Source organism: Dromiciops gliroides, chromosome 3 (assembly GCF_019393635.1).
Source record: "Dromiciops gliroides isolate mDroGli1 chromosome 3, mDroGli1.pri, whole genome shotgun sequence".
NCBI lineage: Eukaryota > Metazoa > Chordata > Mammalia > Microbiotheria > Microbiotheriidae > Dromiciops > Dromiciops gliroides.
This window is the reverse complement of record NC_057863.1, coordinates 152,581,074-152,595,976: the sequence shown is the minus strand read 5'-3', so window position 1 is coordinate 152,595,976 and position 14,903 is coordinate 152,581,074. Positions and strand designations below refer to the sequence as shown.

General features: G+C 37.1%; 1 protein-coding gene across 2 annotated transcripts in view; it reads right to left on the bottom strand.

The window, feature by feature from the left end:
* Nucleotides 1-14,026, bottom strand: part of GPR180 (G protein-coupled receptor 180) — a 39,743-nt gene extending 25,717 nt beyond the window's left edge. Inside the window, exons 1-2 of one of the 2 annotated variants that reach the window (XM_043998957.1) lie at nucleotides 13,613-14,026; nucleotides 8,846-9,007 (exon numbers count right to left, since the gene is read on the bottom strand). In XM_043998957.1, the coding sequence (XP_043854892.1) occupies nucleotides 8,846-9,007; nucleotides 13,613-13,757 (307 nt within the window). In that variant the 5' untranslated portion in view covers nucleotides 13,758-14,026. The remainder of the gene's footprint in view (nucleotides 1-8,845; nucleotides 9,008-13,612) is intronic. The other variant, XM_043998956.1, reaches the window with a different exon arrangement.
* Nucleotides 14,027-14,903: the final 877 nt, after the last annotated feature.

The window sequence follows — 14,903 nt, the reverse complement described above, 5'->3', positions numbered from 1 at the left end:
AGAATCCTGTTTTGTTTTGTTTCAACAGGATTTTTAGAAACAAGATCCTGTAAAAGAAAACCTGTTTAATCACCTCTGGTGAACTGCTGTGAGAAGATTTTTCTGAATTATCAGTCTTGTCTGTTCTCAGAGGTGTGTGTCCCTTTAAAAGGTTTGGAGAGCCTTTGAGGCCCTCAGCAAGACAGTGTCTGTTGTCTGTCCCCAACTTTCCTTGTATGTCTTTGGGCTTGTTTTTTATATGCTTGTTAGAGCTCTGATTCCCACTATCAGGGTCTCATCAAATAAAATAACTGCGAAGAATTAGGAATAACTGCAGATATCCTAAATAAGCTTCTCTTTGGTTTGCCTTTACCCATGTATTGTGATAGGGAATGTGAATTTAAGCAAGATCTGTTTTCTTCTTTTGGAATTCATATGTGTGTATGCATGTGTGTATATATATATATACATATATATATACACACACACATATATAATATATATTATAATATATAATATAATAGTATATATAATATAATTTTTCTGGATAGATAGAAGGAATATGCCAAAGATGATACCTCTAAGCAATTCTCTAGACAGTCAGTAAGTAGGTCAACAAGCATTTATTAAACACTTACTATGTGCCATGCACTTTGCTAAGTTATGAATAAAAAGATGCACATCCTCTCCCCTCAAGAAGTTCACATTCTAATAAGAGGGCAATATTCGAGCAATTATGTATATACTATACATACACACATACATACTGTATATATTGGAAGCAATCTCAGAGGGAAGGAATATTTGACATGAACAACATTTTACATTTATGCTGAATCCTCTGACCCCTTTAGTCTAAAGCAGAACAAGTGTTGTGGGGTGCCCTGTTTGATATGAAGAAGCCCTTAAGATTAAAAATGCAAAGTTAAGTAAGTCCTAAATGGAAAAAAATGGACATTTTTTGACATTTGAAAGAATTTGGACATTTGAAAGACTATTTGGAACCAGAACAGAACTCAACTGGAAAACTCAATATAAAAAATCCAAAAGAAATATAAGGAAAACATTAAAGACTAATTATAAATCACTTATTAAGGTCAAACTGTTTACTTATTATATATGAAAATGTTACCGGAATTCTTAAAACCGTCATCATTACTAAGGTAGTTTGAAAGAAAGGCTGGGGATGAGTTGTGTATAATGGGGTGATTGTAAAAAATAAAATTGGGTAGGAAAAGGTAAAAAGGAACAATTATCTCATAAAAATGGGCATGAAAGGAAGAACTAAATCAGAGGAAGCAGGTGGAGGTAGAGAGCTGGTAATGTTGGAAGCTTACTCTCATCTTGGTTGAAGAGAAAACAATGTATACATCTAGAAAGTTGTAGGAGTCTTTTTTTTTTTTTTTTGCGGGCAGTGAGGGTTAAGTGACTTGCCCAGGGTCACACAGCTAGTAAGTGTCTGAGGTTGGATTTGAACTCAGGTACTCCTGAATCCAAGGCTGGTGCTTTATCCACTACGCCACCTAGCTGCCCCCTGTAGAAGTCTTCTGAACATGGAAAGAGGTGAAAAACTGGGGGACAGAGTAAGGGAGGGATTTTTAGAAGAGTGTATAGATTATGATTTAGGAAGGTGGGGGGAGAAGATAAGGGAGGCACTATTATACATTTGACTATTATACATACTCAAATTTATTATAAAGGACATATGAACAAAGATGCTATCTACATCTAGATAAAGAACTGCTAAATAGAAGAATGTATAGAATAATCTTGTGCACGCGCGCACACACACACACCTATTTGTGTTTAATAGTAGCCATCTCTAGGGTGGGGGGGTGAGAAGAAAAAGAAATTTACATGATCATTTTATTATATATTTAAAAGGAATAGAAGAAATTTGTAGAGATTTGCAGTTTCATCTGTAATCATTTTTTTCACTATACTATGTTATGGAAATGCTTGTTTTATTCCATAAATTAAAAGTGAAGTAAAATAAAAATTTTAATACCGCCCCCCCAAAATGTACTAAATTACATGGACAAAGTATACTGTTTTATGAAATGAACCATTCTGTAGTCAGAAACTCAGAGTTGAGCAATGAGGCCATTTAATTAATCTAACCCAATCCCTAACAAGAGTTCTTTTTACATCACACCCAAAAGCTTAAAAATCTCCAGTGAGGAATAACAATTCTATCAGAGAATCCATTCCATTTTTAGAAAGCACAAATTATTAATAATTTTTCCCTTATATCAAGCCTAAATTTACACCTTTGCAATTTCTATCCACTGCTCTTAGTTTTTCCCTTTGGAGTCAAGCAAGAAAAACTGAACCCCTCTTCCACATAATAATCCTCCAAATACTTTGACACAACTACCATGTATTCCCTAAGTCTTCTCCTATCCCGGTTAAACATGCCCACTTTCTTCAACTAATCCTCATATGTCATGAAGTCAGTGCCATCTGATTTCATCATCCTGATTGCCTTGTGTGGATACTCATCAGCTTATCAATGTTCTTTCTAAAATGTAGTCCTATCAACATTTTCTATTGCCCATCTCCACTCTGGGAATACGCAGGAATGGTAGATATAAGGGGTATCCTAAGAAGAGAGGGTAGAGAGGTATCACCTCGCACCTATCAGACTGGCAAATATAACCAAAAAATGAAAATATTGGATATTGGAGGGGATGTGGAAAACTGGGATGCTAATCTACTATTGGTGGAGTTGTGAACATATCCAATCATTTTGGAGAGCAATTTGGAACTATGCATACCCTTTGATCTAGCAATACCACTGCTTGGTTTATATCCCAAAGATATCCCAAAAAAGAGAAAAAGACCTATTTGTACAAAAATATTTATGGAAATTCCTTTTATGGTGACTAAGAATGGGAAATCCAAGGAGTGTTCATCAATTGGGGAATGGCTAAACAAGCCATAACATATGATTGTAATGGAATATTATTGTTCTATGAGAAATGACAAGCAGAATGATTTCAGAAAGACTTCATCCACTAGGAGGCCCAATCAATATTTGGGACCAAAGTAGTACTCGATCAACTTCTCTTCGGTACTTCAGTAGAATTTTATACTTACCCTAGGAAAAAATATTTATTTTTGTAAAAATAATTTTTATTGGTGCCTTTTTTCTTACATTATTGTCCCATCTTGACATATCTCTCCCCATCTTCTAACTAAATTCTTCCATGTAAAAAAAAAAAAAAGTTAAGAAAAACCCTGATAAGGTACATGACATTCTGCCCTCTTCAGTCCTGTCTCATCCATGAGAAGAAAGGTATGTTCATTATTTAGTCACCAGGACCAACACTGACTTTTCACTTACTCAGAGTTCATTTCCTTTTTAGTGGTCTTTGGTTACAATAAATGTGTTTACTGTTCTAGTTCTGTTTATTTCACTGTATCAGTTCATAGAAGTCTTGTGTTTCTCTGAATTCCTCATGTGCATTTCTTATTTCACAATAATATTCCTGTACATTCACATACCATAGTTTTTTCAGCCTTTCCCCAGTAGATGAACACCCATTTTGTTTTCAATTTTGTGTTACCATAAAAAGTATAGCTATAAATATTATGGTATGTATATATTGGAACTTTTTCTGTCTTTGACCTTCTTGAAGGTATATATGCAGTAGGGGGAATTGATGGGTCAAAAGATATGAATAATTTAATTACTCTTTTTGGCAAAAATATTTTAATGATTAAACAAAGAAAAATACTTTTGATAAAAATTCAAATTTTAAGAATTTGCCATCTGCAATGTTAGATAAATTATACATTAGCAGTTTGAGGCAGAGATTGGGAACTTTCATTCAAGGTACTAAAGAGTGGTTTTACAAACATCTAGAAATGGCTAACATCACCCAAATAGGTTCCCTAGCTGCAAAGAGATTTCTACAGAAATGCAGAGGTACTTCAGCAACCAATATTCATAGAATTTAAAGCTGAATTGTAAAGACCATCTGCTCCAACACATGCATTTTACAAATGAAGAAATTGAGGCCCACAGAGATGAACTCTTTCCCTTCTCCAATCCATCCTATACAGAACTGCCAAAGAATTTTCCTGATGCCTAAATCTGTCAGTGTTACACCTCTCCTCAAAGATCTTTAGTTACTTACTACTTTCATAGGATAAAATACAAACTACTGATTGGGGAATCCAAGGCCCTCAACAATCTGGCTCCAACTTATCTTTCCAATCTTGGCTCACACAATTCCCTCCTCATGTACCCTGTATCTCACCTAAATTGAACCAATAACTGTTTTCAAATGTGACATATCATCTCTTAGTTCTAAGAATTTACCCAAATTGCCCTACCTCCTCCCCACAACTGGAAAGTACTATCTCTACATCTTAGCCTACTGGAATATTTCTCTTCCTCCCCAGCTCAGCTAAAGTGCTACTTTGTTTCTTCCTTTGTAAAATGAAAGGGTTGGAGCAGATATCCTCTGAAGTCCCCTGCTCTAAAATTTAGATCTACATCTACAGAAGTTTCTCCATACCTTTTCCTGATCTTCCCAGCTAAAAGTGTTCTCTCCTCCAATTTTCCTAGAGCACTTTGCCTGGATCTCTCCTCTCCTTGACCAGATTGCATGACCCCTTATGTTATACATATCTGTATATGTATCCTATCACCCCTCCTAAATATATATACATTGGAAAAGTAGACTATAAGTCCCTTGTGGTCAAAGATTGTATGTTTTAAAAACAACAACAACAAACCTTTCAATCCCAAGCTAACATCTAATTTGGATTTGGGGTTTTTTTTGGTCTGTACCTATGGTGGTGAGAGAAGACTCCCTCTGCCAGAGCTAGTCTATACCTTTTCTGAAACTTATAGTCTCAGTGAGAGGTTAAGTAACTTGCAGAAACCCAGTATTCATCTGAGGTTGATAATGAACCCAGGTTTCCTTGTCTCCAAGGGAGGCATTCCATCTACTATAATGTACTGCCTCTCTAATACTTAATACAAATATGTTCTTATGTTAAGCATATACAACTGACATCGATGAACTATGATTTAAAAAAAAATCAATAAGCATTTATTAAGTGCTTACTGTAGGCCAGGCTGCTGGTTCCACTGATGTAAAAAACAACCCACATATAATTTGGTAGTCCTTAAAAAGGACTATCACACAAAAAAAATTCATCACCCTGCAGGCAACTTCATGATAACGTCCTTCTAAACAAGCCCACCCTCAGATAATCACAGAAGTACCATCCAACCACTGCTTGAAACCCTTCCCACTTGGTGAGACCTTCCAGCACTTGTACTGTACTGGCCTAATCCCCAAGAATACAGTGTCACCTTCAAGACATAAATAGACATCATAATAAGACTTTAATGTAGAGTGATGCACATGGAAAGAAAGCATTTAATAAATGTGTACTGAATTAATTTTAAAGTGAATTGCCTAAGGTCACACAGGAAACAGGATTGGGATTTGAATCCAGGACTACTGGCCTCAAATCCAGAGTTCTTTCCACTATACCATGATGCCATCTTTAGTGTCTGTCTTCTAAGTAATAGAAGACCTTTAATCAGATTTTTAATATAATATGAATAATGATTCAGAACCTATTTTTAGACACTAATTTTTAATTATATCATTTGGCCATCAACAACTAAAGTTTTGCTGTTTTATCATTTTTCACTTAGATAGACATATACATAAATTATCCATTATATTGAGCAACACTTTGAAAATCAATTTTTAAAACTACAGATTTTTGTGTGTGGATTTATATATCAAAGGTAAACAAATTTGGTTTCCATAAATGTAATATTGGCCTTTTGTTTTATCTTGCCACCTTTGAACAATGCTGTTTCCAGCAAGCCCAAGAAACAAGCCTCTTGACAAAACTGTATGTCATTGTTTTTGAAACAAAAGACTACAGCACAGCATGCATATTCTATGCTAGTATAATTAGTACCTCAAATATTAACAACATTTGAATTACAGAGATTGGTGTACTACAGCTAATTGCTGAATCAAATTATAAAAGGAAAAGAATAGTGTTAACTAAAACTACATGGAATGACAACACAATCATCTTTAAATGATTTATCAAATACAAGAACTATACAAAAGGAAGCTAAAATGTGTAATTAAGCTATGAATAGGAATATCACAAGTAACTTTAACATATAAATTTACATATTATTATTTTATGACCTCACAATAAATGTTGATTTCCATCTTGATTACCTATAGAGGAACCTATAAATTATTCTCAGTACATTTAATTAATAGAACTTATTAGCATTGGGCTTACCCTTTTAAAACCTAAAAGAAAAACTGCTCAGCCATTTTTTTGTGAAGAGGAATAGCACTGGATAATTGAAAAGTAACTTTAACCATTAATTTGTTGAAATAACCTAAGCAAGAAAATGTCACCTCCAATTCCAAAGTACTACAATTCTCTGATCTATAAAATGTAAGAGTCGGACTAAATTTCTAAAGTTTCTCTCTAGCTCTATCACTCAATAGTGTTATAATCAACTAAAATCACTCTAGTTTTATACACTTTTTTAGAAATGTATTTAAATTTTCATGGTACATACTGGCATGAATGTATAGGACAGGCTTAACTGCAGAACCTTCTAAATAAGATCCATGAACATTTAAAATAGTTCTGCTAAAACAATCACACAGAAAAAAAAACAAATAAGTGCACAAAGAATGCTTATTATCTAAACTATGATATACAGTTGGATGGTCATCTATAGAGCATATAACTAGTACAAGTGTACACCTATCTTAAACAACCACCAAAGATGGACAATGAACTAAGTCCATAACTGAATATCAAGAGAACAGACTGTTTGCATTGGGTGATTTGAGAAATACCTTTAATGAGCTCATGCTTCTCCATGAAATAAAGACCCATCTTTTTCATACCAATGCTCTACCAGTGATTCTATGTATCTAAGAATCATGGAATTTGATGTTCTTCAAAGATTTAGAGTTCTAGATCATCCAAAGGATAATGATGAAGTCTCATGGCAGATATAAGTAAGCTATGGCATATTACCTATAATGAACTACAGGCCAGAAACAGTGTAAAAAATTACTGGAGAAGTGAAATGCTGAAGTAGAAAAAGCACTGGATTGGGAATCAGAGGACGCAAGTTCAACTACCACCTTCACCATTACTACTTCTGTGATCCTGAACAAGTCACTTAATCTCTCTGGGACTCAGTTTCTTCATCTGTAAAAGAAGATTAAATTAGATAGCCTCTAAGATTCCCTCTAGTACTAAAACTATGATCTAATCACAGAGGTAGGACTGAAAAAAAAAGGTAAGCCAATCAAGGAACAAACAAAAAGGAATAAACAGTTGGAGAGCCTATGGGACCCTGTGCTCCTGACTGATGAGTGTTTCCCAGACCAAGGTCTACCACGAAGCTCTTTGGACATCTTCATATCATCCTTCCTGGCTCCAATCTCTACCTCTACCCTGACACTACAGTTCCTACACTAGGATCCTAATTGGTGAGAGTTCCCCATATCAAAGCCTGACACTAACCCACCACATTGCTCTCTAAACATCTTCATACCATGCCTGTACTTCTACCCTTACACTCCATATCATTCTCCTCACCTCCTTTCCAACTCTAGTTGTAGAAACATTAAACAAATAAGCACTAGCATTTCTGGAAAGAATATGACAACCATTTAACCTATGGCTCCACTCATCATCACTGTTACTTGCCCAACCAAAATATTCCTTTTTGTTAATCACTACCCAATATATATTGTCTTTCCTTATTAGAATGTGAGCTTCTTGAGGGTAAAGACTATCTTGCTTTTTATATATGTATCCCCAGTATTTAGCACAACATCTAGCACAAAGTGAGCACTTAATTGTTTTTGGATTCATTCAGTCATTGATACTACACCATGTCAAATGATCTGAAGGAACACCCAGCATGCTATATGTACTTCCTGTGGTATATTTATGATATAACATGGACGACGGGAGCACAAAATTGGGTTGTGATCACCACTGCAGGAGCATATACTCAATCAACAAGATCACAAATCTGAGTTTATGGATCTAAACTCATTTTTATAGCATTGTTATTCAACGTTCCTAATTGTTTTTATTCAATAATGATTGATTTCCTCAATATTTTAATCTTAAATTTGTCAATATCTCATAGATTCTACTTCTAGATTTCACTTCTCGATCTTAAATTGTTTTCATCCAATAGCAGTTTTTAAGATGATTGCTTTTTAACACATACGCATATGGGGGCAACTAAGGGGATGCAGTAGATAAAACACCAGCCCTGGATTCAGGAGGACCTGAGTTCAAATCTGGCCTCAGACACTTGACACTTACTAGGTGTGTAACCCTGGTCAAGTCACTTAATTCTCATTGCCCCACAAAACTAATCAAACAAACAAACAAACAAAACCCATATATGCATAGATGTATGTATACATTTATGTAAACAGACACATATAATACCATGTCTGCTGAATCTACAAAAATGAGATTTGAAGTACAGTTCATCAACAAATATGAAAATCATGTTTTTCACTACTATCTTCATTAGTAGGAATTACAAAACTTGTAAAAAAAAAAACTTGAATCAGTATATAGCTTGCCAATTCTAGTTCCATTCAATTATGTTTTGGAAAATTTTTCCAAAAATATGGATATTCAAAAAATTATATTCTATCAAATGGGAAATAATGGTATTTCCATAAACTTCTCATTTATAGAACACAAAGATAAAACAAAACATAAAAATGCAAATAATATTTTATCAAACAATTGGTGTGGAAACATTATTTTAAGGAAAATATGTATGGAGAGGGGTTAAACTCACTTGTCAAAGGAGCTTTGGATAATTTTTCTGTGCAGCTATAATCCTCTTGGGTGCTTTCCTGCAGCCTTAGCCATTCCTGTGCTTGAAAGAGGTAAAGTTTAGCTTCTTTTCCAACAGCTGCTGCTATGTTGTTGATTCTGACACATAGAAGAGCATGGTCACCTTGGCATGAAAAAAAATGTTATTAACTAGTTTAGTCACATATAAACTCATGAAAGAGATAGTGGAATAATTATTTGTCAAAACTGGCCAAATCTTTTAAAGCCCCAAACTAGTTTTCCAACCTTATCTACAACTATTCCCCTTTACATATCCTATGTTACAACCAAACTGGACTAGCCTCTCCCAGGACATGAACTGTGACTTTACCTCACACTCTGACCTACACCTGGAAGGCCCTTCTCCCAGAGTTCCTCTGAGCTACTTCTTAACGATACCTAAAGTTCCAAGTCAATTGCCATCTTAGCTGGAAATAGTGAGAGGTTCATAAATGTAAAGCTAGAGGGGAATTCCAAGATCATCTTGACCAACCCCCTTATTTTATAAAAAAGGCTCAAAAAAGTATGATGACTTGACCAAGATCATATGGAAAGAGTGGTAGACGTGGGAACTGAGTTCAGATGCTTTGACTACAAATCTATCATTCCTTCTACTTGTATCACATCATGACACACCTCTTCATCTTCTCTCAATCTCACTTGACTTTACTTGTACCTCACGTTTCATTTTTCACATTCTATCTTGTATTCTATTTGTGTATCTATTGTATTTCATATTATTTCTTCCATTAGCCTAAATATGCCCAAAAGGACATGTCTAATTTATCTCTTATAACATTTAGTACTGTCTTACTATCTATATGTAGATAATCCAATAAATATTTGAGTACATGACACAATAAATCAAGTTAGTATGAAATTCAAGGGAACGTCTTTATTAGTTTTTTGGCTGGAATTCTGTTGAAAAGATCATTACTAAGCTTGAGACTTTTTCTTCTTTGTTATATTTGTAAGCATTATGTATTTATTATATTTATTTTAACATAATTTGACCTGTCTTTCCCCAAAATGATCTATAGGTCATCTATAGGTCTATTGGGCCTGCTCTTAGTACAGTGCCTGTCATGTAACAGGAGTTTAATAAATGTTTGTAAACTGATTGATTTACACTGGATGATTAGCAATCTGATCTAATCTAAAAGTTTCCTTCCAAATTTTAATTTCCTGTTTTTTAGAATCCAGAATTGAAAAATCCACATTTAAAATGTTTCAAAATCCTGATATAAAAAGTGACTATCAGTCCAAACACTTAGAGAGCTGAAATAATCTTTATTTTTTAGTGGGGAAGACACATTTTCCAACTGACTTATGAGAGATAAATTATAAATAAAATGTCTGACTGTTAGGGATTCATATTTACATAACATTTTGTGGTTAAAAAATTCTATCCATGAATTTCATTTGATGTTCACAATGGGTAAGTATTAGCTCTATGTTACAGATAAGGAAACTGAGGCTCAGACCTGCCCACGGTTACAAAGACAAATCAATGGCAGAATCAAATTCAAAGCGAAGTATTTTGGCTTTGAGTCCCATGCTCTTTCCATTACAACATACATTCTTCTCCAAGTTGAAATCAGAGGTTTTTCAAAAAAGACATTTTTACAATATTGTATATAGTCATGGCACCAGTACATATTGAACCAGATCTTCTAAACCTTCCATAATTACCATAATATAATAATTTGTGAGGCAATGTAAGATTATGAGGTGTCTATACAGTTTTGGTGTTGCTATCTGATATTTGCTCATGTGAGTAGCATTCATAAAAACTCAGTAAGAGAAATATCCCCTTAATCAGAATAACTTGTTCTTCAAATATATGTAGTAGATGTGAGCTTATCATACATGTAATTTCTTATATGACTTTTGAATATCAGGTTAGCATGATGCAGTATTAAAGCAATAGAAGTCATTTTTCTGGTCTTATATGACCTACATCCTTTTTTTTTTTTTTTAGTGAGGCAATTGGGGTTAAGTGACTTGCCCAGGGTCACACAGCTAGTAAGTGTTAAGTGTCTAAGGCCGGATTTGAACTCAGGTACTCCTGGCTCCAGGGCTGGTGCTCTATCCACTGCGCCACCTAGCTGCCCCGACCTGCATCTTTTTGATGAAAAAATTCTAACATGTCAGAGAGGGAAGGTACCTTAAAGATCATCTAGTTCCTCATTTGTAAAATGAGGAAACTGAGGACCTGAAAGGGTAAGAGTTCAATGTTCAAAGTAACAAAGGGAGTAAAAAGTAGAGCCAGCATTCAAAAGAAGTTGGGGGGGGGGCGCAGCTAGATGGCCCAGTGGATAAAGCACCAGTCCTGGATTCAGGAGGACCTGAGTTCAAATCCAGCCTCAGACACTTGACACTTACTAGCTGTGTGACCCTGGGCAAGTCACTTAATCCTCATTGCCGTGCCCCCCCCAAAAAGTTCCATATCCAAATTCAGTGTTCTTTCCACTGTATCACATTGTCTCAGCATTGCCTGGGTGTAAGAGGTACATAAATACAATAAAAGGTGATATGATATTTAATAATCAGCAATAGGAATATTTTAGTAATTCTTTATACGCTTTATTTAGTCTGGAACCCCCACAGAGCAGTTAGGATCAAATTTTTAAATTAGTAATACTGGGCTGCATTTTCTAGCAATCGTATTATAGTTATCTTATATATAATCTTAATATTTATAGAAATATAATATATAATTTAGTGATATATTATACTGAAAAACAATATTTCTCAAGTATAGTTAAAGTAAATTTATTATTAAATTGAAAATGTGAAATTCTCTTATAAAATACAGTATAACAAAGCACAAACTGTAGCTATGTGTTATATATGTAAATAAAGATTGCCTTTCTAGAATTTTAACTTCTCCTTGGATAAAAGTAGCATTTGATTAAGTTAAACTGTTATACAATTGTATTTGTATGGATTTCTATAAAAGTTTCCCTCTCTTTATTTAGCCAGTGTTTCCTTAACTTCCCAATAGACCCTTCCTATATATAAATAGCAGAAAGCAGCATACTTTGTAGTACTTTATAACACTGGACTGAAAACCTGGAGACCTGAGTTGTGGTCTGAGCTTTTTATTAATTTGTTACGTGACTCCTGTTAAGTCATTTTACCTCCCTAAGTCCATTTTATTTTCTGTAAAATGAAAGGTCACATTTTGATGATTCACAGTACCATCATGTGGCCCAAGAACCACTACTTAACTATGGAACACACCCCACTTTGATAAATCCTGGTCCTTCTAAGATAGTATCTGTCAATGTAAGAAGATATATAGGTCATCCAGAATAAATCATATAATCAATAATGAATGTGGATAAAGACCTGCAGGTCATGGGTGGTTTTGATTCTAGAAGAAATAGAATGATGACTGAAAATAATTGACAGAAGGTATCTTAGTCATCAATCACAGGATTAAGTGCTCAGTGGGGACCTTTAAAAAGCTACAAAGTCCTTCCTTTTACAGTTGTGGAAATTGAGGCCCCAAAGGGTATTTATTTGAAGTATTAAGTAGAAGAGACAGGATTCAAACCCTGTTTGGGGGATTTCAAATCTGGTGCTCTCTCCACTATATCAAACTAATTTATCAAAGCCACCTCCTCGTTTTACTGATGAGGAAACTGAGGCCAAGAGAAGTAAAGTGGTTTGCTTATTATCATAAACTAAGTTAATAACAGAACCAGGACTTCATTCCAGGTATCCTGATTCCCTGGTCAGCATTTTCTCTATTATCTCTTATTTGTTGTTCAGTCATGTCCCACTCTTTGGAACATCATTTGGGGTTTTCTTAGCAAAGATACAGGAGTGGTTTGATATTTCCTTCTCCAGCTCATTTTTCAAATGAGTAAACCGAGGCAAAAAGGGTTAAGTGACTTGTGTAGGTCACACAACCTGTAAGTTTTTGAGGCTGAGCCACCTGGCTATCTCTATTATCACTTATAGGGTTTTGCTTAGGAATCTTTTTGTTCACAGTTCCACTTAAATATTTATTAACTGCAGTAAATTAAATATAATGCACTGTGTTACGTGTCTGGGAAACTAAAGATTTAAGTATGATGGACAGAGGTTAGGTGACTTGCCCAGGGTCACACAGCTAGAGCGTGTCTGAGGTCCCATTTGAACTCTTGAATACACTCTTATGCTCTGCACCACGTGGAGGCGCTTAAATCAACGTTTCCCGAACGATGCGCTTTGTAAAAGCCACGTAGCGAGTGGGGGGATACCCCGACAGATGAAGAGGAGGAGTTAGATGAATGTGTTTTTATAGGATTCAGCCGTAAAGAGCGCTGGATTCGGCGGCAGAGGCCCGGGCGGGACTCTCGGCTCTGCTCCCCACCATTTGTTTGGCTCTGGACGAATGACATCTTTCTGGGTCTGTCTGCGTACATGTAAAATGCTGTCAGGACATCTCAGTCCCTTTCCAGCTCTACAGCTAAGGACGCACCGACTAGGGAAGGACGTCGGAGGGAACCGTCCCCGGCTCTAGCAGGCCTCGAGGGCCGGGGGGAAGCCTCGTCCTTTCTCGATTAACCCCTTCCCCACCCACCCGCTCCGACCCTTCCTCCCCCCCCCCCCCGGCTGTCACTCACGCGGGAAGCACGGTGGGCCCAGAGGCCTAGGATGCGTACGTGGCTTGGGCCCCAGGGCGAAAGCCTGGGAGAGGGGTCCCGGCGCCCCCTCCTCAGCGCCGGGTACCTACCATGGAACTGGAAGTGGCTGATGCTCTGGCCCTGCAGCTCCCAGGCCGAGGCGCTGCTGAAGCTGCCCCTCAGGGTCTTGCCCCGGCTGCTCGGCAGCCACAAGCAGCTGAAAGCCATCGCCAGCAGCAGCCGAAGCCCCCGCATCCCAGCCTCCCGACACCCGCCGGGCCTCACGCTGGGCCCCCGCACTCCGCCCCGGACCCCCAAACTGCTTCGGGTCCCCCCACGTAGACAGCTGAGGGAAGGGGCGGGGCAAGATGCCGGCTTAACACCGCGGCTCCGCCGAACAGCCAATGAGACGCATATTCCTCTGCCCAGAGCGAGGGCGCTCGCCAATCACGACGCGACGTAGGCGGGACATACATCGCCTAGCCACTCCTCCTTCCCGTGCCCCGCTGGCTGGTTCCCGCCTTTTTCCTGAAAACTGGAAGGACTGAACTTCAGGCTGGAGAAATTTGTCCCGCCCTCCCCCACCTCCCAGCTACTGAGCATGCGCGAAAACTTTGACGCACTCTGTACAGTTTTTAAAAAGTGCCTTGAGCCAGCATTCACGTTGCCTCTGGGCAAGAAGGATGGGAAAGGAATGGGAGCGTGAAAAGTCTCTTCCAGATGCAGAAAGCTTTATAACTCCGGGAGATGCTGCTCTGTTCAGTAAACTTTTATTAAGCGCTGACTATGTAGTTCAGAAAAGCTCTTCTTTGTGAGTTCAAATGTGACCTCAAACACTGGCTGTGTGACCTTGGGCTAATCACTTAACTCTGTTTACTAAAGTTTCCTCGTCTGTAAAATGAGCTGGAGGAGGAAATGGCACATCACTGACAAGAAGATTCTAGATGGGGTCCTGAACAATACCAAAAATGTGTCAGGCACTGGGCTAAGTGCTGGAGATCATGGTTTGCTGTTGTTTTGTCCTTCATTGAGCTAAGATCTGTGGACAGAGAAGCAAAAGAAAGTGCTTGCCCTCAAGGAGTTTACAATCTAATGGGAGAGACAACATACAAATAAATATATACATGGAAAGTACTGTAATGAACAACCTTAAAAGCAAAGACTTCGATGAGATTAACCTTTTCTGGACAGTCCAGTCTGTTAAGTACCCCTTCCCAGCACAGTAAGGTTCTGTCCTGAAAATTTCTGAGATAAGGTAGAAAGATTATTCTTTCAACAAGTATTATATATATATATATATATATATATGTTGGCAGGGCAATGAAGGTTAAGTGACTTGCCCAGGGTCACACAGCTAGTAAGTGTCATGTATCTGAGGCCAAATTTGAACTCAGGTCCTTC